This window comes from Lotus japonicus, chromosome 3 (genome assembly GCF_012489685.1).
Source record: "Lotus japonicus ecotype B-129 chromosome 3, LjGifu_v1.2".
Taxonomy (NCBI): Eukaryota; Viridiplantae; Streptophyta; class Magnoliopsida; order Fabales; family Fabaceae; genus Lotus; species Lotus japonicus.
This window is the reverse complement of record NC_080043.1, coordinates 5,023,835-5,045,341: the sequence shown is the minus strand read 5'-3', so window position 1 is coordinate 5,045,341 and position 21,507 is coordinate 5,023,835. Positions and strand designations below refer to the sequence as shown.

Genomic DNA, 21,507 nt, shown 5'->3' with positions numbered 1-21,507 from the left:
GTGTTGGAGTGCATGTTAAACATATTTATTCTCTTTTATCACATTTTTGCCCATTTTTCATGTTGCATTTTTATTACATTATTCATAATATTTTCACTTCTCTTTTGTCTTACATGACGCTGTTTGGTGTAACCGACTAAGTTCTCAGTTGAATTGACCAGTCTGAATCAGAAAACGATGGAGGATAAATTGGGCTGAGATCCTCTCCAATGAAATCCTCTCAATTTTTCTCCAGTGGAAATTTGTGGCGGTTTTGTGGCAGCTGACAAAATTTGGTGGCGATTTTGAACCGCCACAAATGTCCATTGGAGAAAAATTGAGAGAATTTCACTGGAGAGGATCCGGACCCGAATAAATTTAGTTAAATGAAAAATGAGCAGTCAAACTTATTTTAAGGGGTTAAATAATATTATTATAATAATATAATCGAGTAGAAAAGAAAGAGATGACAAATAACAAAGAAATTACTATAAATATAGAATCCGTATAAATCTTTCCTTGCTGTCATATCTCAACTTTAAAAAAGTGGAATTTTTCTTACATATGGATGCTACCTCCACATTGATCAAATGCAACAATATGCCACAAAAACATACATAAATGTTATGGATGTAATGCTGAAAAATTGACAACTTATACTTTCACACACATAAAGCCTTAAGAAAAGAATACTTCAACATTTTTTAGGACCCCAAAGCCCTTAAATTTGGATTTCCATACGGTGAATATGAAAGGACATTCGTGCATTGAATGAAAATCACAATTCCAACTAAATGTTTTAACTGAAAATCAAACATTGATTTGCAGTTGAACTTGAAGCAGTTAAGTTGCCAACCAAGATCCTAAACAATCTCACACCCATCCACAGAATCTATGCAGCACAGAACCAGGAATTTGACCCAACAAGCTATAACATCCTCTCTTACCAGAACTCATACAATGGTTATCCTGAGATTTTGAGTCTTCACATGCCATTGAAACCCAAATCAATCATACTTCTCTCTCCATGAGAACACAAGAAAGAAGACCCATGAAACTGCCAATGCAATGTTCCCAACAGCATGCCTAGGCCAGTCACTAGCAAGATCTTCAATCTTCCTCTCAAAGAAGAATCTCCACACTGCCATGGAAACGTGAAGAAGCACACACCCTTTGGCGAAGAAGCTCTGAAAATCCCTATCCTTAACCAAGGAAACCATAACCAAAAGGATCCCAATTGCGAACAACAGCAGGCCGGAGAACGAATCAGAGGTCTTAATCAGTAGCTGATCATGCGACGTTGAACCTTGAAGCTTGCTTGCAGTCTCCGGTCCACGGCCAAACACTGTGATCTCTTTGGAGTAGAATATCATCATAGCTCCGCAACTAAGAGCTATTGCAGAATGAAGAAAGCAGATAAGGGTAAACACAGAAGAAACCATTGATCAAAAATCAATTAAACTGCACTTTTGGTCCCTCACTTATAACCTTTTCGCGCGAAAATGGTCCCTAACAAATGGTTTTCCGTCCTTACGAGGAGAAGCTTCTGTGAGCAATTTCTGGATAACGGAATTAGTTCTGGGAAACTAATCCAAACATACTATGATGCTAGTTTGACACACATGGTCTGGATTCAATTATGCAGTTACAACAAATCAGAAGCTGCAAAGAAACCTCAAATTGAAACCAGAAAACTCACAGAATCCTTGAAACAAGGATATTAGTGAAAGCCTTGAAGAAGGAAAAAAAAAAAACAGGGTTTTTCTGTCAAGGTTGGATATGTTATACAGATAAAAAAGGGTTCATAAAGGGGATCTGTTTAAAGCCTCAGGGTAGTTATATAGGAGCAGGATAACTCTTCTAGATTGGTTTTGCAGAGATCAATGATGACAAACTATGTATTATGCCATAAATGGCATAGAAATTGCTTAGATATTCTCTGAGCCACAAGTATAAATCGACATGCTTTTTTCTTTGACAGCTTCGGAGTTTGTTCGATTGAAAGGTCGTCAAAATGGGTCGACATACATAATTAACTGTTGTGCTGTTGTTATCTTTGGACTTTTGAGGATGTAAGGGGGGGTCCATATGACTTGTCAGGATCTTTATCTTATGATTTTTTTTTATCACTAGTTAGTTAAGGTGATTTCATGTCTTAATCCGATAATTTTTTAGTACTAATGAACATTTGGATAAGTACAGCAGCCACCTCATCATTCTTAATGCTTCATAGTTTATAATTATCATGTAAATTGTTTGCATAAAATATGCTTTCTTATACCTCTTAACAACTATGAAGCACAGACTCTAACACGGACATCTGGACACGACACGATATCGGTACTGTGACACGGTTAAAGTCCAAAAAGCAAGACACGGGACACTGCGTATATATTATATATATATATATATATATATTGGTATTTTTTTATGAAACTCTTGTCATAAAGCTTAGGAAATTACTTTGATATTTTCTTTATAAAAAGACAAATTGTCTAAAAAAAAACTAATCTATCTATTGATTTTCACTCATTTATTGATCATCATCATTGAAAATGTATTTAACTCTGGTTCTTTAAGTGATAAATTAGCAATTTCTTTCATGGTTCACTCTTAAAAATTATATGTTTTTAAAAAATACAAGTGTCCTAGAAGTGTCCAGCCAAGAAGAGGTGTCGACTCAAATGTCCGAGCAGTAAATTTTTTTTTTAATCAGACACGACGAGAAAGTGTCTGACGTGTCCTATAGGTGTGGTACGGGTGTCGGTGTCGTGTCAGTGTTCGACACCGGGACTCGGCATATGTGATCTCTGGGCAGTGTGCGTAGAGAATGATTTATTAAAAGAGTTAATCCACATTACAAAAACCAAAACCCCTAGACCCTTGCTTAAGTTAAGTTAGAACAACTCCACATAAATGTGTGTTGTGGTGTGGAATTGAAAGTTGTTGAATTACTAGCTATCACCAAACTTCATACAGTATTTAATATTTTGAAAATTCAAAGATATCATGAATTGGGATCACAACCTTTAAATCTTTCTTGAAATACTAAAATAATAAAAAAGGACTTAGTTGAATAACCGTTAGATCAACGACTCTAGTACTATTAACTTTTATTGGCGCCAATAAAGTGAAACTAGAGGAATATTTTTAAATTGGCACAAAATAAATAATAAATAACATGGCCTATTCTGAATCTCTAGACTATGTCCACTCACAGAATGACAACAATCTTATCGTATCACACAATTTAAAATTGTATAAAGTAAAGGTCATCACGGATTTCTCCCTTACAGCAAGGGACATGGAGAATTCTTCCTTTAGAAAAATAGAAAAAAAAGGCTAAAAGATAGCTTATATTCCATGTATTTGAGCTCAACTTGCTTCCTTCAGGTGCACGACAAGGAGGTTACTGCAAACCACGTGCTGCAATTAAGACTTGAAACCATGGTCTAAGATCTAGACAATTTTACTCTAAAAAAAAGATCTAGACAATTTGTATGTTAACTAATCATATATAGCAATCTCAAGATCATTGACAGACATAGACAATGAATACCCATTATATATCATCAACAAACTTGAGCTGGCTACCTTGGGTCCAAAAGAAAATTCTGTTTTTGTAACAATGTCCACAAAATGAATCCACATGTGTTGACTACAAACAATAATTGATTTTTCATATTTCTCTTTAGTAGCAATTGCTTATTTTCAAAGTATTTCCATATTGAAGGATTGGAATTCCCTGTATTGTTGATCAAGTCCATTCATTGCCTCTAGACTTGGTTAAAAAGATACATAAATTTCAGTAACCCACTTGTTTGTTGATCATGATAGTTAAAAGAAATGTCTTGCAATGATGTTGCAGAGACTGAGCCTAAAAAAATCCAAGTTGGGATGCTGGAGCTATAAAAATATTACAAAACTCATAAAGAGGAGTACAAAATAATGGGAAAACAAAGGTGACCCTCATGCCTTCCCTACTCGTAACATGTTTGAACTAACTTCACTTTAATTAGTCAATTCCAATACCTAGAAACTACTCATAGAAACTTCTTCCCAAACTTGATTTTGCCTTCAAAATTAATTGTAGAATGATTTCCAAACAAGCTCTGAATATGGTTCCAAGCGGCAACTTTGGCTAAGGTCATATATAGAATTGATTTGCCTTGCATATTATAAATAAGGTGCTGGATGGATGCAGGAGTGACATTAACAAATTTAACCACTAAAATAACCTTTCATCTGTCTCTGAATCTTCCAACTCTAACAAAGAAAATTCCCAATAAGATCTATTCACATTGATTCTGTCCATACCTAGCCTTCGAAGTTAATTTAGCTACAAGCATACGAAGCCTTTGAGATCCTGGACCAGGTCTAATGCTGTAAATGTTCCCAACCTTAGAACACTTAGGTTTCCCAGAACACCAACCACCAGGAGTGAATAATCCCTTAACCCGATTTAGCAATTTCTGATCAATCACATCCAAGACTGGATCATCTTGCTTGAATTTCCTTGCAAATGCAGCATTGCTTGCAACCATTTTGTCAGTGTCGTTAATGTTGAGGATATGAGGGTGTTGTTTTGGAGGATTGTCCCAAGAAATGTAGTGCAAGTCACTGTTGACAACAGTTTTTCTGAGTTCAGGCACATTGCATACAACACTTTGGAAGTAGCCTTCAGGGGAGGAGATGAAATTGGTGTAGTACATGAGAAGGGTCCTTGGTAGATTGTCCCAACCCCACACAACATATTCTACAAATGCTCGTGATAAAACCATCCATGCTGACCCTGCACATTAGCAGCGATTTTTAGCAACTAGTCTTTCTGAAACAACAATGATTGGCAGACATTCAGAATTCACTGAAACCCTTCCAACATACACAACAGCTGTCTTAACAGCCGCAAATGTTTACAGAGGTTAAAAATCACCGGTAATGTGTATATCGGATGGATGTCACGAGAATTCTGTATAATTAGGTATCATTACTCTTTCTGAAAATGAGGGGTGACACAAGGAAAAACTAAGGGCCTGTTTGGTTTGTACGTTTTCTGTTTTCATTTTCACTAAAAACTGAAAATAAAGTTGGAAATATGTTTGCTCAGAAAAAAGAAAATGTTTTCAGAGAAAATGGTGCTGGAAATGGCCCCAATTTTGAAAATAAAAAAACAACGTTTTCTACGTTTTCAGACTTTTAGAAAATGCGGTGGCAAACTTGTTAATATGGTGAAGTTTTTTCTTTTTCATAACTATTTCCTTTTTTGGTTATCTGATTGCACCCGCCTCCTTCTCATTACTCTTTCTCTCTCTTCCGTTTCTTTGTACGTTCCATAGTTCTACTTGAATTTTTTTTTTGGTACGTATAGTTCCAGGGCACTTGATAAATGAACACATATATTATTTTAATTATATTTTTTATTCATAAACTATTCATTAATGAGATATAAGTTTATTTTTATTACTAATTTGTATTAAATGTATATTATATTTTGGTTTTCCAATATATTCTATATATTATCGGTAGCTACCCAAGAGAGGTAGCTCAGTTGGTAACGCAGACTGAGTGTACGTGTGGGAAGAGCTCTCTGGTTCGACTCCCACACAATACACTCTAGGGAGGGATGAAGAGTCTTAAGACTCTGGCAGCATTCAAAGAGTGACATGGTACCGGATATTTATACCAAAAAATATTATCGGTAGCTATGAGAGTAATCCCCTGAGTTTCTGAGATCACGTTAAGTGAATACGTCTCTTTAAATAGAAGATTTCTCATACGCACCGCTCAAATATCGAATCTTGAACTAAATGTTTAAGGAACCCGGGACTATTGTTCTTTGTTTTAAATGTATTTAAAACAATAATTATTAATTTTATATTAAAAATAGTTAAATCAAACATGTTTCCAATATTTTTAGTTTTTGAAAATAGAAATTCAAAACAAACACATTTTCTACATCTTAAAAATTTAAAAATGAAAACTGTTTTCAGAAAATGAAAAATGAAAATGAAAATAGAAAACGTTTTCTCAAACCAAACAGACCCTAAAATTTTGAAATTCATTCTATTTCTTGAGTATGAAAAGCTAGCCCTGTTATAAGAATGTATCCACCTCAAAAAAGAAAATATATAAGCTGCTTTGTGATAACTGAGAAGACTAGCCTAAAAAATTGATACCCTCAGTAATTAATAAGGCTAGGAGTACTATTACATCAATTCATAGAAAAAATGGTTGACATGAAAGTGTAACATTGTTAATACTCTTATTAGTTATTCTCTCATTTTTCTTGATGTAAAAAGCTAATCTTTCCTCAAATAAGCACATTTTTCTTTGGTGGTTTCTATGATACCCACAATGTATCATACATGAATGACATGGCCAATAAATAATTTACATTTATTCATTTTTTATTTATATTTTTGTTTTTTTTTTTTAAATATGGAGGATGTGAATGGTTCTAATTGGTCCACAATCTTTCGTGTATTATACCCACACTAAGTATCATACATGAATGACATGGCCAATAAATAATTTACATTTATTCATTTTTTATTTATATTTTTGTTTTTTTTTTTAAATATGGAGGATGTGAATGGTTCTAATTGGTCCACAGCCTTTCGTGTATTATACCCACACTAAGTATTGTGGTATCGTAGCAAGCACCTTTTTCTTTACTGTTATAACACTTGTTTTGAAGTTACGCATGGACAGATTACAATCCTTCGTGCATCAGTTATTTCCTAGCTCACAGGTATGCTCTATCCTTATATTTAATCATATCTCTAGTTAATGTGTGACTTCTCAGTCACACTTCAACTTCACGCCCAATATTGGACATTTAGAGCATGGAATTTGCAGGACTTGACATCTGCGTGTAAACTCATTTATGGATGGCCTAACAAACAGGTACTCCCTCCGGTCCTATTTATAAGCATGAAAGAGAAGAAAAACCTTGGTCCTTTTTATAAGAACCAAATGAAAGTTTGAGCTATATTAATTAATTTTTTCCAATGATGTCCTTATTAATTCTAACTTGTAAAATGTGTCTCATTAATTATTCTCTCTTTTTCCCACTTTCCAACACTAATAACAAAGGGTAATTTTGGAAGTTTATTTTGATTTAAGACAAATTTAATGCATTTTATCTAGTTTAACTACATTTCTTAAACTATGTGAATTTTTTTTTGTTGCTTATAAATAGGACCGGATGGAGTATATATATATGATACACTTTGATATCATTTTAAAAGGTGATGAATGGTTTGCTCTTTAGGAGGATTTCCGAAATCATATTTCTGATCAATATGCAACCTCTCAAGATTTCTTCAAATAAGAATAAGTGAGCCATTTGAATGATAATCAACTGATAAGTTTCTACAAGGAGAAAGGAACAAAGGTGTAGAAATTAAGACAAACTAACCAGTAAATAGTTTAAATGCTGTTGGAAAAGTTCTCTTAGGACCAACCCAAATGACATCAGACTTGGTTGACATGTAAAGCCCTGGGTCTATAATTAAAGGCATTGCTCGTTTTTCCCTACACAGCACACAACATAGTTCAATTCATTCTGTATAAATCAAGGTTGCATATCTCAATGGAAGAGCACAACTCATCACTATGTAAGGGAAGGGTCAGAGAAAAAAAAAACTTACAATTTCCATCCTAAATGACTTGTGTGATCAACGAAGTTAAGGGTTCTATCTAAATCAGAAAATGTATACAGCAGATCTGCACAAACAAACATCTACCCATATTAGTCTAACAATCATTGAGCATAAATAGCATGCTTGTTTTCGATCCACTTTTCTTTTATATAAATCAATTCTGAAACTCAATAATTTATTCAGCAGTCATTATGAAGAATTGATTTCAGCCCCTAAATCAAATGTGCTAGAAGCTAGTAAAAGTAACTTCTACATTTAACATAATCAATTCTAAGATTTTACAACAGAATTTCGTAACATTAGCCTACAAAATTCACTTTTCCCGTGAAGGTACTGAAATATAAATCACATCACTATCTGTTGGTGGTATTCTTAAGGTGGAAATAGATACTAACACACAAAAGTCTACTGCTTAACTTCGCAGAAAATTAAAGTAAGAGAAAGTGTTTTGGGTGCTGAATCTCTTTGTATTTTTCTTATTATTTTATGTAACTCATACAGATGTACTCAGTGAGTGAGAGTTACAATTATCAAGAAGTCACCACTAGTTTCTTTAACACTCCATTAAGCACTAAGTGCTTCCACTAACATTAACCACTTGTAACTCTACAATAAGTACAATTTTATTCCACTAAACATTAATTCAACACATTACTCAACACTTTCAATTCATGTTTATCATAATCATTTTAACCAAAATCAGTTCTATCAAAATCAATATTAGACAATGCTGATCCAAACATGTACTCATATAAACTTCTTCCTGAATTGAATCAATTTTAGGAGGGTTTCGAGAAGCATACTTTGAATCAGAACAAAAAGCTAAATGAAACAGTCTTATAGATGAAAAACTAACCATCCTGAGTCACAAGAGGGTAATCTGAAGCACTAAGGTTTATAAACCAATCCCAGTCTTTACTTCTGTTGAGCATGATAGCACAAGCATGCAGAGTATTAGCAACCATTGTTGGTCCTCTGTAAGTGACCATGTTACCTTTCTGAATCATCAAAACATTCCCAACCTCATTGAAAACAGGCTCTTTCCCAATTCGAGAAGCAAGTTCCAACCTTTCTTGTAGAGGTGACTCAAGGTCCAAATGAACAATGTAATGGTTTAGTGGGTGATAAAGGGCAAGGAGAGTTCTCCAAAGCTTCTCCGTATCGCCTTTTGATCCCGAAATCAAATAAGCAAAACGAGGAATTGCAGACCCTACAAGAGATGTAGAAGGAGAAATCTTTGTCTCAACAAAAAGTGGAGCAGTTTGGTTTCTGGACAATTGAGATGGAAGAAAGAAGAACATTGAACTGAAGATTTGATAAAAAGAAAGAATATCAAAGTATGTGTAAAGAAAGAATATGAACACAGAGATCAAAATGAGAGGTGATAGCAACTTTTTATCCATTTCAAAGGATCCCATCAGTGAGATTTATCATGGCTTCTTGTTTCTCTCATTCTGAATTGAATTCCATGAATCACTGAAATCTAAATGAAGCAAATTCACCATTTAGTTGCCACTGAAATGAACATATTTGAAATCCTCTTCATGTATCTTCTCAACACTCACTGCCTTTGAATTCTGAATCAACATCACGTATTGAATTTAAGAGATGGTTAGCGAGTAAAAAAAAAGCAATTAAGTTTCATTGACACCTCAAATAAGTGGAGAAGGAGTGGAGAGGAGATATGAAGAAAAGTGAGAAAAAATAGCAGATGTGATGAGTAATATAATTGAAAGAGAAGAGAAATGCAAATAAAGTGAGTGTGAATGCATATTGCTCAATTAAAATAGATTGTTAACTAAGTTTAGAAAAGTTAAAGGACATTTTAAATGACCAACATTAGGTGATACATGCCTAAGCATGAGATTTGTAACAGTATGCATTTCCTATCAGAGAGAGACAAACCTAGAGCATGAAAAAAATGATAAAGTGGCAAAAGAATATAACTGCAGAAAACTAAACAATTACTGTAGTTGTCCTTGTCAATGAGTCCTTAAAAAATAGACAAAAGAAATTGGCCAAATGGAACCGGCGATTGTAACGTGATAGATACATAAAAAAGGGGATCTATTAACAAATCATTGTAATATCCTTAGAATAAAATCAAGACCATTTCAACTCCAACATGAGGCGACATAAACTGCATGGTAAGGAATACAAGGCTGCATCATTAACTCAAATATGCATGAAACAAAACGATGAAGAAAAATGTTCGATAGACACTGTGAGAGTTGTTTGATATGATAGAAAGAGTAGAGAGATAAAAAAGAAAGAATGAGATGGAGAAAAAAAAAATTTATTCTAAAGTCAAATCAACACCTTGTGGCCGTTTAGTTTCATTTCATGGCGGTTTAGAACCACCCGAAACAATAGAATAATGTTTAGTTCCTCATCCATTTCCACCTCCACCTATTTAAAATGTGAAGAGAAGTGAGAGAAATAAGTGATATGATATGTGATGTGACAAGAAACGCAGAGAGATAGAAAAAAAAATGAGTGGAAAAGAGATGAAAGAAAAAGTGAGATGTGAATATATCATTAATCGAAACAATAACAGCAAAATAAAATACTGGCACATGCTTCATTTTACTGTTCCTTTTCTATTCAAATTGAGAAGATTCAATAAAGCTATGTAATCCACAATTAAATCCCTCTCTTCCCTCTTGTCTCCGAGACTCATGTTTCATCCTCCCTTCCACTAACTCTCTCTTTCTACCCAAATCTCCATGAACCAAACAAAGCATAAAGGTTCTCTAAAACACTGTTCATTGACACGCAACATTAAAATAATAATTTCTTAACCTATAAATTTACTTTATTTCTCACATATTTCTTTCTACTCATCTCTAAAAAAAAGTGTGAAAGTGAAAAAGAAGATAGATAAATAATTAATTTAGTTGATGTATGATGATGTTATGTGATAAGAAGTTTGGAGTAGAAAGAAAAATGAGTGTGTGTTGGGTTTTGAAACTCGGCTCGGCCATCGACTCAGTTGAGGTACTGAGTCAATGAGTTATGGGTCATTGATCTGGCTAGTGTGTCATTGATCGGGCGAACTTGACTTCGTGTATATTAAAAAATAGTACAAATTAATAATATTAATTAATAATTTCGTACTCCAAATATAAAAACGTTACCCCTATGACACAGGTACTTAATTAATCAATCATGATATAAAATTTATAATAATAAAATGTCACGGTGTGATGTGATTACCAAGAAGGATAAGCCACCAAAGAATTTCCTATAGCCAGTTCCAAGTGAGGATGTGATTACCATTAGGGCGAAGATAATTTGGTTAGTGGGCAACGAATTGGGGTTACACCCTAAGGGCTCAAATGTAGTAATGATTAAGGGTTTAATAACTTAGCTTACGTGAAATCATCCTAGGTTGATTTGAGGACGCTTTGTGTGTGTGTGGAGGGTAGGGGGGGATTTTTGGTGGCTTTTTGGCCTTTTGGCTTGTTTGTTTCGCATGGATTGTACATTTTTTTTTTTTGCATTTGACCATTAATAAAGGTTTATTTTAAGAAAAAAAGTCACAACCAAGTATTAGTTGTAGAGGTTTTATAAAACTAATATTAAAATATATTTTATATTTTTAAAATATTTTTTTATATTTTTAATTTTTAATATTTTAAAAATATAAAAAAATTGTAACACTATAAATTATTTTATATGATATTATTTTCTTATGATATTTATTTAAAAAATTAATTGAACTATGTTATATCTTACACTATAAATTATTTTCGAAACTAAAAAATATCAACTCCTATAAGTGGCACCCTCGTGACCTATCTTCCTTTTTTTTTCCTTTCCCATACTATTCTTAGTAAGTTGACGAAGCCATATATTACTTTTCTGCAAATTTTGGGATTTTGAAAAAGATATTTTTCTCATAATTATTTTAAATTTTGAAAGATTATTTTGTCTCATAATTGATACTAAATTTAGAAAATATTTTTTCTAAAATTATTAACTCTTTATATTAGGGGCTTATAGTTTTTTTTTGCTTGTCTTTGGGTTACTTTTCCCGATTTACTCGTCTATATTTTCCTACTTTATTGTCCTACATACTAAATGAAGAAAAAATTAAATGTTTTCTACACTTTTAAGCTATCTGATACATTAACTTTTCATTTGAATATTAGTATCTTCATTTCGTACGTAATAGCATTTGTAGGAGGATGAATCATTACTCATTTATGTATATAAGAAACTAAAACTTATTTGACTTCCAAAACTTTTATGTGCATTCCAAAAACATTTATTAACGTATTAATTGTTTTTGTCTTTTTTTATTGACTCCATGTATATATGATAACTGAAACTTATTTGACTTTCAAAAACATTTATGAATATATATATATATATATATATATATATAATCATTAATGGGCAATATTTAAACATTAAGTCATATGTATTTTTAAAAAAGTCACATGACATTTTTAAAGTGGTCATATGACCATTATATTGTTTTAATCTTAACCATCAATCATTAGATTTAACAGTCATGATTTATTCTCACATTCTTGTATAAAAAGACTACTCTCATAAGATTTATCTCCGTATATATAAGATAAAAATTGATTTGATAGAGGTCCATAAAGCGCCATAAATATGCTCAATATTATGTTATCAACTAGGATAATATTGTATGCTTGTGTTACCTTCACAGTGATTGTGAACAGACTTTCATTAAGGTCGTAACTGGTTTGGAAAATATAAATATTTCATAAAAGCCCGTGAATCCACTCAATATGATATTCTCAACCAGGGGGTGTTGTGTATTTCTGTTAATGTCATAATGAGCGTGAATAAACTTTATTGTCCATATAGCACCCAATCTCCATTCACATTTTCTACATTTGAAAGCTCATTCTTCATTTGCCTCGTGACACTTTAGTTGACTTTTCAAGCACACTCTGTTACTGTCATAATGAGTGTGAATCAACTTTAATGTTCATGTTGCACCCGACCTCCATTCACATTTTCTGCATTTGAAAGGCCATTATTTGTTTGTCTCATGACATGTTAGATGACTTTTCAGTTTTCAAACACGCTCGTTATCACCCAAAGTTGTTTTGTTTTGCCGACGCTCACAATAATCGATAACGAAAACATGAAATGATAACATCAACAAATCTTTAATTGGAATCATTGTTCTATTCGGTTTATACGTGTCAAAGATAGAATAAGATGATAAATATGGATTGATTTTATAATCACCAAACACATGCAAAATTAAAATATTGTATTTCATTATTTTCCAATTTATTCTAACTCCATTTTATCTGCAAGGTAGTAATTGGTTTGACAAACATATTCCATAAAAAGGTCATGAATCCACTCAATATGATGTTATCGATGAGAAAATTGAGGATATTGTTTGTTTGTGCTACTGTCACAATGAACGCAAATCAACTTTAATGTTCATGTTGCACTCAACCTCATTTCACACTTACTGCATTGGAAAGTTCATTTTTCATTCAATATAGCCCATAACACGTTGAATAATTTTTCAAACATGTTTATCATCTTCCAAAGTTGTTACGTTTTTTTCGTCATCCATAATAATAATAATAGTTGATAAAGAATGCATCAAAAACACAGTTAAAAAATTTGGGAAAAATCATCATAGTTGAAATCACTAGCTCACAACTAGTTAATGTCATTATTCTGGAAAATATATTCCATTAAAGCCCAAAAATCTACTCAATATGATATTCTTAACTGAGGGTATTGCGTGTCTGTGTTACTATCATAATGAACGTGAATCAACTTTCATATTCACGCTACACGCAAGTTTCATTCACCTTTTCGGCATTGGAAAGCGCATTCTTCATCAGTGTTGTTAATTGCGGATGACAGGTCATGGCGGAAAGTCGAAATCCCGCCATACATGACAAATAATGACGGAATATAACGGGATATAGCGGAATATGACGACATATTGCGGCCATATGCGGATATCGACCATTGCGGAAAGCCAAAAAACCGCCATGAAAAACTGCCATGGCGGCGCCATGACAGATATTTGATAACATTGTTCTTCATTCAATATGTTTTGTGACACGTTAGATCACTTTTCATACATGCTCATTATTTCCCAAAGTGTTTTCGTTTTGCAGATGCCCACGGTAATTATAAAGAAAATGTGAAATGACAGCATCAACAAATCTTTAATTGAAACCATTGTCTTATTCCATTTTATACGTTTCAAAAGTAGAATAAGATGGTACATATGGATTTAATTTATGATCACCAAACACAATATACAAATAAAAAATTTATATTTTAGTATTTTTCAAGTAATTCTAATCCATTTTATCTTTATGCTATCCACTCAATTTGATATTCTGAACTGGGGGTTATTGCTGTTTGTTTTATCGTCACAATGAACGTGAATCAACATTCATATTCACGCTGCACCCAACTTCTTTTCACGTTTTCTGCATTTGAAAGCATATTCTCTGTTCAATATGTCTCGTGACACATTAGATGGCTTTTCAAAGACGCACATTATCTCCCAAAGTTGTTTTGTTTTGTTTTGCAGACGCCCACTATAATCAATAAATAAAACGTGAAATGATGGCATCATAATGAACGTGAATCAACTTTCATATTCACATTGCACCCAACTTTCTTTCACATTTTCTGCATTTGAAAGTGCATTCTCCATTCAATGTCTCATGACACGTTATATTGTTTTTCAAACACGCTCGTTATCTCCCAAAGTTGTTTTGTTTTGCAGACGCCCACAATAATCGATAAAGAAAACATGAAATGATAACATCAACAAATGTTTAATTGAAACCATTGTTTTATTCGATTTTATACGTTTCAAAAGTAGAATAAGATAATAGATATGGATTTATTTTTTTATCACCAAACACAATATACAAAATCAAAAATTTGTATTTTAGTATTTTCAAGTAATTCTTTTCCATTTTATCTTTATGCTATCCACTCAATATGATATTCTCAACTGGGGGTATTGCGTTTCTGCGTTACCTTCATAATGAACGTTAATCAACTTTCATATTCACGCTGCACCAGACTTCCTTTCACGCTTATGCATTTGAAAGCACATTATCAGTTCATTATGTTTCGTGTCACGTTAGATAGCTTTTCAAACATTCTCATTATCTCCTAAAGTTGTTTTGTTTTGTAGACGCCCGCCGTAATCGATAAAGAAAACGTGAAATGATGGCATCTACAAACCTCTAATTGAAACCATTGTTTTATTCGATTCTATACGTGTCAAAAATAGAGTAAAATGATATATATTGTTTAATTTTATTATGAACGTGAATCAACTTTCAAATTCACGCTGCACTCAACTTCCTTTCACGTTTTCTGCATTTGGAAGCGCATTCTCAGTTTCACATGTCTTGTGACACGTTATGTGATTTCTCAATCGTGCTTGCTACTCCCAAAGTTGTTATGTTGTGCCGACGCCCACAGTAATCATGAAAGAAAACGTGAAATGATAGCATCAAGAAATCTTTAATTGAAACCGTTGTTTTATTCGATTTTATACATGTCAGAAATAGAGTATAATGATAAATTATGGTTTGGTTTTATACACAAAATTAAAAACCAATATTCTATTCTATATTTACACACATTTCATCCATATTTGCCTAATTATTATTTTTCTTTTTCTCTTTTTCTTAATCTTCCCTCTCATTCATTTCCTTCCTTTACATCCCCACTTAATATTTCCCTAAACACAATTAAAAAATAAAGAAATAGAGGTAAACACACTACTTGCTTTTCCTAAGACAAAGAAAACATTAAAAGAACAACCTTTGCAAATCTATGTCAAGAGAAAAACGTTGGACCACCGTTTTCACTGTCTGTAGAAGCATCGTTAATCACCTCGTATATATATAACGACCCTCTCTCTCTCTCTCTCTCTCTCTCTCTCTCTCTCCCTTCACTTTCTCTCTCTCTCTCTAGCACTGGTTTATATTGAGACACAGAGAGAAAGATCTGACCCATTGTGCTCTCTATTCTCTCTCTCTCTCTCTCTCTTTTCAGGGATTTAACCTATTTTGGGCATTGGATTTTGGTGGCTTTTTGTCAAAAGGGGTCTTCTTCTTTTGTGGCAATCTCTCTCTCTTGCGGGTAATTATCCATTTGTGCTACACTGCTGTTTTTCTCTCTTCCCCTTTTTATTGCTTCTGCATTTCTCATTTCTCATTTTCTGAAGCTTCTCAGTTCAAAGTTTTGTTCTTTTTTGAATTATCAATCGTGGGGTGCCATTCAAGGTATTCAGATCATTCCCTTTTGATTTTGTTATCCTCTTGTATGTGTCTCATTTTTCTCCAATTTTGGTTTGCATGCTTGGTTTGTTCATTGAACAAGGTGTGATCTTTGTTTACAATTCTGTTTTTCATGGGGGGTTTTGTTTTGCATGTTTGAGTCCATTGGTCCCTTTGCCCATTTGACATGCACGGTTGAAATTGCCTGATTGTGATCAAATTGATATAGTTCATGTGTTTATTGACGAATAGAAGTGTTCATCATTAAGCCTTGGCCTGCATGGGTGTGTTTTCTTCCCCTAAATGATAATCATGTTTAACCATTCTAAAAAAATCTTTTTGATTCATGGGTTGGCATTTGTTTACCTGCTAGTTAGGCCTGTTTAATTATACATTCTCTTGAATGTTCCTTATATTCATATGAAGTATTTGGGAGTAGGTGTCGTTTAATTATGCATTCATATGAAGTATCATGGGTTGACATTTGCTTACCTGCTTGTTAGGCCTGTGGATCAAACTGGTTAATTATACATGATCTTGAATGTTCCTTTTGTTTAATTTTGCATTCATATGAAGTATTATGGGTTGGCATTTGTTTACCTGCTTGTTAGGCCTGTGGATCAAACTGTTTAATTATACATGCTCTTGAATGCTCCTTATGTTTATATGAATTGTTATGCTTTGGCATTAGGTTTTGGGGGATTTTTGAGGCTGTCCTGTAGCTGGAGCAATGACTGTTGAGGTTGTGGGATTTGAGATGGTTCCAGGACCAGTGGAAAACATTGCTGAAGGAGAGAAATCTGTTTCTCATGAAACTGAAAATGGGAAATTGGAACAGGAGCCGGGAGCTGCAGAGCCCGTAAAATCTGGTTCAGATGGAAATGAAGCTGCTAAGGCCGAAGTTGATGGTGTTCCAGATTCCAGTGGCCCGAAAGATGCAACTGAAGAGTGGCCTGCACCTCAGCAGATACATTCTTTTTATTTTGTCAGGTTCCGGCCTTATGATGATCCCGACATTAAGTCCAAAGTTGATAAGCTTGATAAGGAGATTTACCTGACAAATCAAGCACGGTTTCAGATCACTGAAGCTCTAAAGGCGAAGCGGGTGAGTTGATAATACTTTGGTCATGGTTGTTCCATAAAATTTGTGTTGTTCTTGGTGGAGTTGAAAATGCGAAGACAATGGAAGGAGGGAATTAAATATTCCTGTTCTCCTCGTCTTTATTTTCAACTTCGTCTGTTCAGTTTTGTCCTTAGTGTTTTAATTTGTTCTCTGTAGTCCCGGAATTTTCTATATAGAATAAATGCTGTCCTTGTGATGAACCTGCATTTGGATGATTCAGTTTAACAGTAACTTGCGTCGGAATTTCTTCTAAGACTACCTCATTAATACCAGTTGACGTGTCACTATTGGACGAAATAATTTGGATGGATGATCACCATAAGGACAACAAGGAATGTAATTGCTAAATTTCTTATTGACTAAAACAGTGGAAAAAAATTAATAACTTAGTAAGCACAAAAAACAAATATAAGGACCAAAAGCTTGTTTAGCCCTTTACCTTTCTTTTTTGTCAGAGCACCAATTCTCCTGACAGTTAGTGTATAATTTTTCTGTGACTCACTTATTTGAGATATAAATACATTGTTATTTTTTATGTATTTTTCTTTTAAGTTGAACATAGCAAAAATGGTAGCCTCTAATTGTTAGGATACAGTACCCTCATTGGAAAAGATGATGATGGAATCTCCTTTATTACATTACCACATATCTTATCTGCTTACACCTTTTTAGTAAAAATGGAAAGACCAAGTTAATGATATAATTTGTAGACTTCATGATGATGTGTGGCGACAACATATTTGTTGCAGCAGCTGCCTCAATCCACAATGCGAGACTGCAACCGCGGTGCATCAATAACTCCAATTTAAAGCTTTTTTTTTAGAATAATTTGGGATTACTAGCTTGATTGCATCTAATATTATGCCATATTTGGTTTTTACGCAGTCAGAGCGAGCAGAATTGATTTCTCAGATTAAGTCTCTCAGAGATGACAATAGGCAATTTCAGAGTATTGTGGATGAAAAAATAAAAGAGATTGAACCTCTGCAGCAAGCATTGGGCAAGCTGCGTAATGCGAACAGTTCAGGCCAGGGTGGACTATGCTCATCTGAGAAGGAACTTAATGACACTGTAAGTTTATGAGTCCAAGTTATTTTTTATTGCAGACTTTGTTATTTTTTCTGCATCATAATTAATCCTAACATCTATTCTTGATTCACTCGCTATTCCAATGTGTACTTTAATTGATGCAGATATATAGCTTGCAATACCGCATACAGCATGAGAGCATTCCATTGACTGAGGAAAAACAAATCCTTCGTGAAATCAAACAGCTTGAGGGGACAAGGGATAAGGTTATTGCTAATGCTTCCTTGAGGGCCAAAGTGCAAGACTCTGTTGGGCCGAGAGAAGACATTCATGACCAGGTTAAGGTGAGATAGTTTTATTTTTATTTTTCCTATGGAACTCTTTCTTTTGGTTAAGGATTTATAATTATGTACTGTTTAAAATGTTCTTTAACAATTATTTTCCATTGCAGCTCATAGGTGGAGATTTGGATGGTGTGAAAAAAGAGAGGCAAGTCATCCGGTCCAAAATCAAGCAGCTCGATGATGCGCTGAAAGTCATAGACAGGGATCTCCAGTCTTTACAGGAAGAACTGGCAGCTGTAACTCAGAAGAGGGAAAAAGCTTTTGGGAGCATTCAGCAGCTAAGAAAACAACGTGATGAGGGAGTATGTCTTGTTTTTTTGTGACACACACACCATAGTTTTATGTTTCTCATTCTTGGCACGTGGTACCGAGCTATACTCTTAATTCTGATCCAAATTTATGGACATGCTATCAGAAAGTTTTACTCATTTGTTGTTTCACAAGTCAGTGCTGAATAATTTCTGAATTTGAATTGATCTTCATTTATTCAGAACACTCATTTCTTCCAAAGTCGTACAATTTTGAGCAAAGCACGAGAGGTTGCTGCAAAGAAAGATATTGATGCTCTCGGGGAACTGTCACAGACAGAGGTTTGTCTACAGGCCTCACATTGCATTGTACATTAGTCATATTACTACTTTTTTTGCTGTTTTTCTTACCTAAGTTGTGTAGTAGTTGCAATTTTATTTATATTTTTTGTGGGTTCTAGGTTGAGAAATTTATGTCACTCTGGAACAGCGACAAATCCTTTAGGAATGACTATGAGAAAAGAATTTTGCCATCGCTGGATATGCGGCAGTTGAGTAGGGATGGTCGAATGAGGAATCCCGATGAAAGGCCATTGCTGGAAGAACCAAAACCTGCTGCAGAAACTGAAAAGTTACCGAAAAGCAGTGTGAAACAGCAGCCAAAGGAGGAGCCTAAAGCGCCTCCCCAAGAAACTCTGCCTGCCCCGAAGGTTCAGAAAGAAACCAAAAACAAAGGAAAAAATTTGAAACCCAGTCTGGCTATCAATGATGTAGAAGATGCTGATGAATATGAATATGAAAACCCGCACAAGGACGCTCCTGTCAAAGAGCCGGAAATTGATCCGGCGAAGTTGAAACAGATGAAAAGAGAAGAGGAACTAGCAAAAGCAAAGCTGGCCTTGGAAAGGAAGAAGAAGCTTGCAGAGAAAGCAGCAGCCAAAGCAGCAGCTAAAGCACAGAAGGAGGCTGAGAAGAAGCTTAAGGTGATTGTTGGTGCAATTCTCTTTTCTGAACATGCTTTGTGAATGCAAGATTAAGTACTGAAATATGAATTCGGGTCTTGATTTGTGTTAGGAACGTGAGAAGAAAGCAAAGAAATCGGGTCCCGGCTCTGCAGCTGCTCCGAACCCTGAGGAACCGGCAAATGAAGCGGTTGAGGTGGCAGAACAGGAGAAAGCTGATGATAAAGTCCAACCCTCAGCTCCGGTGAAGGAGAAGGCCGTGAAGGAGCACGTTGTTAGATCGAGGAGCCGAGCAAAAGCCCCTGAGGCCATTCCGAAAGCAATTCTCAAGAGGAGAAGGTCTAACGATTACTGGATATGGGTGGCATCTGGAGCCTTCTTCGCTGTGTTCATGTTGATGCTGGGATACATCCTTCTTTTCTGAACAGCTTAGATGTAGAAGGAGCTGAAAATCCATTTTCAGTTTTTTCGGGTGTCTAGATTTGCTGCCAGTGTCAGTAAGTTTTCTTTTCTTCTGTTCTACACAACCTCTTGGAGGGAATGTGGATCAAACACACCATGTTATGGTTGAGCTCCTTTCTGTGAAGCTTCATACATGTAGTATGACTATTTAATTTTACATTTTGTTTTACCAGAAACATAGATTTTGGTTTTCATTTTTCTTTTTTTATAGTTAATTGGTCAAAGGAATGGTACTGTGAGATACTGAAACTTAATGTTGATATCTCTTTATGTTGGTTATAGACTTGATAATATATACAAAAAAAAAACCTTTTGTAGAATTATGGCTTGAAAGTTATACTCTCGGGTATTGTGTGTATGTTCATTACCCCAAGGTTGGTGTGTTCGTGTGAATGTTCATCCCCAGAGTGATGTGACCCTCTTTTTGAGATTCGTATAGGATTAATATGACCACTATTTGAATTTCAAGAACTTAAGGCCACTCTTTTGCAAAAAAGTTTAGATTATAATAATAGAAAAAGCAAAAAAATGTTTGATATAAGTTGTAATTTTTAAAACTGAAATCTCTAAATATTTCAGATGTTTTCTATTTTTACTTTAGTTTCTTTTGATGAACATTGTTTTTAGTTTTCAAGTCACAAGTAGTTTAACTTTGCAATATATCTCATTTAAAATGTTTTTTTCTTCCACTGAAAATAAGTTTTAAAATTGTTTTTTGAAAATAGTTTATGAATTTAAAAGGTTGAGAAGGAAATTTCTATATCGTGTGTTTTTAGTCTGGATTAACTTCAATTACTAGTTGTGTTCTTATGACATGTTCCTCTCTTTGAGATTTGTATAGGATTAATATGACTAATATTTGAACTTTTAGAACCTAGTTTGCAAAAACAGTTTTTTGTTTTTTAAAATAGAAAGAGAGAAAATGACAAAGAGGAAGACAGAAAAAATGAGTTTGATATAAATTGTTTTTAAACTATTGACCAAAAAAAGAAACCTCTTTTTTCATTGAGATGCTTTTTATTTGTTTTTTTTAAGTCACAAGTAATTTAGCATTGCAAAATATCTTCAGATTATTCTTTTCTTACTCCGAAAAATAAGTTTGAAAATTGATTTTGAATTTAAAAAAATTGAGAAGGAAATTCCCAAATCGTGTATTTTCAATTTAAATAATTTATGAATGTATATCAATGTTCAAGTAGTCGTATGCTAGGTTCTTATGTGTAGGTCTATTCGAAGAGTGATGTGACCCACATATGAGTTGAGTGGAGGAGGTTTACGGATCAATCGTGGAGGGTGGTGCAATTTATCTTTCCGATTTAAAAAAAAAACTATTCTTTTCATCCTCTGAAAAATAAATTTTTAAAATTAGTTTTTTGAAAATAGCTTTTCAATTTAAAGGATTGAGAAGGAAAATCCTAAG

At 34.0% G+C, this 21,507-nt stretch overlaps 3 protein-coding genes across 4 annotated transcripts; 1 reads left to right on the top strand and 2 right to left on the bottom strand.

The window, feature by feature from the left end:
- Window positions 1-464: 464 nt before the first annotated feature.
- Window positions 465-2,055, bottom strand: LOC130749404 (uncharacterized). Its single transcript, XM_057602760.1, has one exon. The coding sequence runs from the start codon at window positions 1,419-1,421 to the stop codon at window positions 987-989; it is 435 nt and encodes a 144-aa protein (XP_057458743.1). The 5' UTR covers window positions 1,422-2,055; the 3' UTR covers window positions 465-986.
- A 2,043-nt stretch (window positions 2,056-4,098) lies between these two features.
- LOC130748302 (beta-glucuronosyltransferase GlcAT14A-like) lies at window positions 4,099-9,556 on the bottom strand. Its single transcript, XM_057601484.1, has 4 exons — window positions 8,500-9,556; window positions 7,632-7,707; window positions 7,400-7,515; window positions 4,099-4,771 (listed from the first exon to the last, which is right to left on the bottom strand). Exons 1-4 carry the CDS (start codon window positions 9,059-9,061, stop codon window positions 4,272-4,274), a joined length of 1,254 nt encoding a protein of 417 aa, XP_057457467.1. The 5' UTR covers window positions 9,062-9,556; the 3' UTR covers window positions 4,099-4,271.
- Window positions 9,557-15,570: 6,014 nt separating this feature from the next.
- LOC130743088 (proton pump-interactor 1-like) lies at window positions 15,571-20,407 on the top strand. Of its 2 annotated transcripts, XM_057595207.1 has the most exons (9): window positions 15,571-15,782; window positions 15,876-15,925; window positions 16,611-17,024; window positions 17,928-18,113; window positions 18,236-18,415; window positions 18,523-18,717; window positions 18,907-19,005; window positions 19,125-19,646; window positions 19,738-20,407. In XM_057595207.1, exons 3-9 carry the CDS (start codon window positions 16,650-16,652, stop codon window positions 20,047-20,049), a joined length of 1,869 nt encoding a protein of 622 aa, XP_057451190.1. In that variant the 5' UTR covers window positions 15,571-15,782; window positions 15,876-15,925; window positions 16,611-16,649; the 3' UTR covers window positions 20,050-20,407. The 2 variants fall into 2 exon arrangements, with proteins under 2 accessions (XP_057451190.1, XP_057451189.1); XM_057595206.1 differs by lacking the exon at window positions 15,876-15,925.
- Window positions 20,408-21,507: the final 1,100 nt, after the last annotated feature.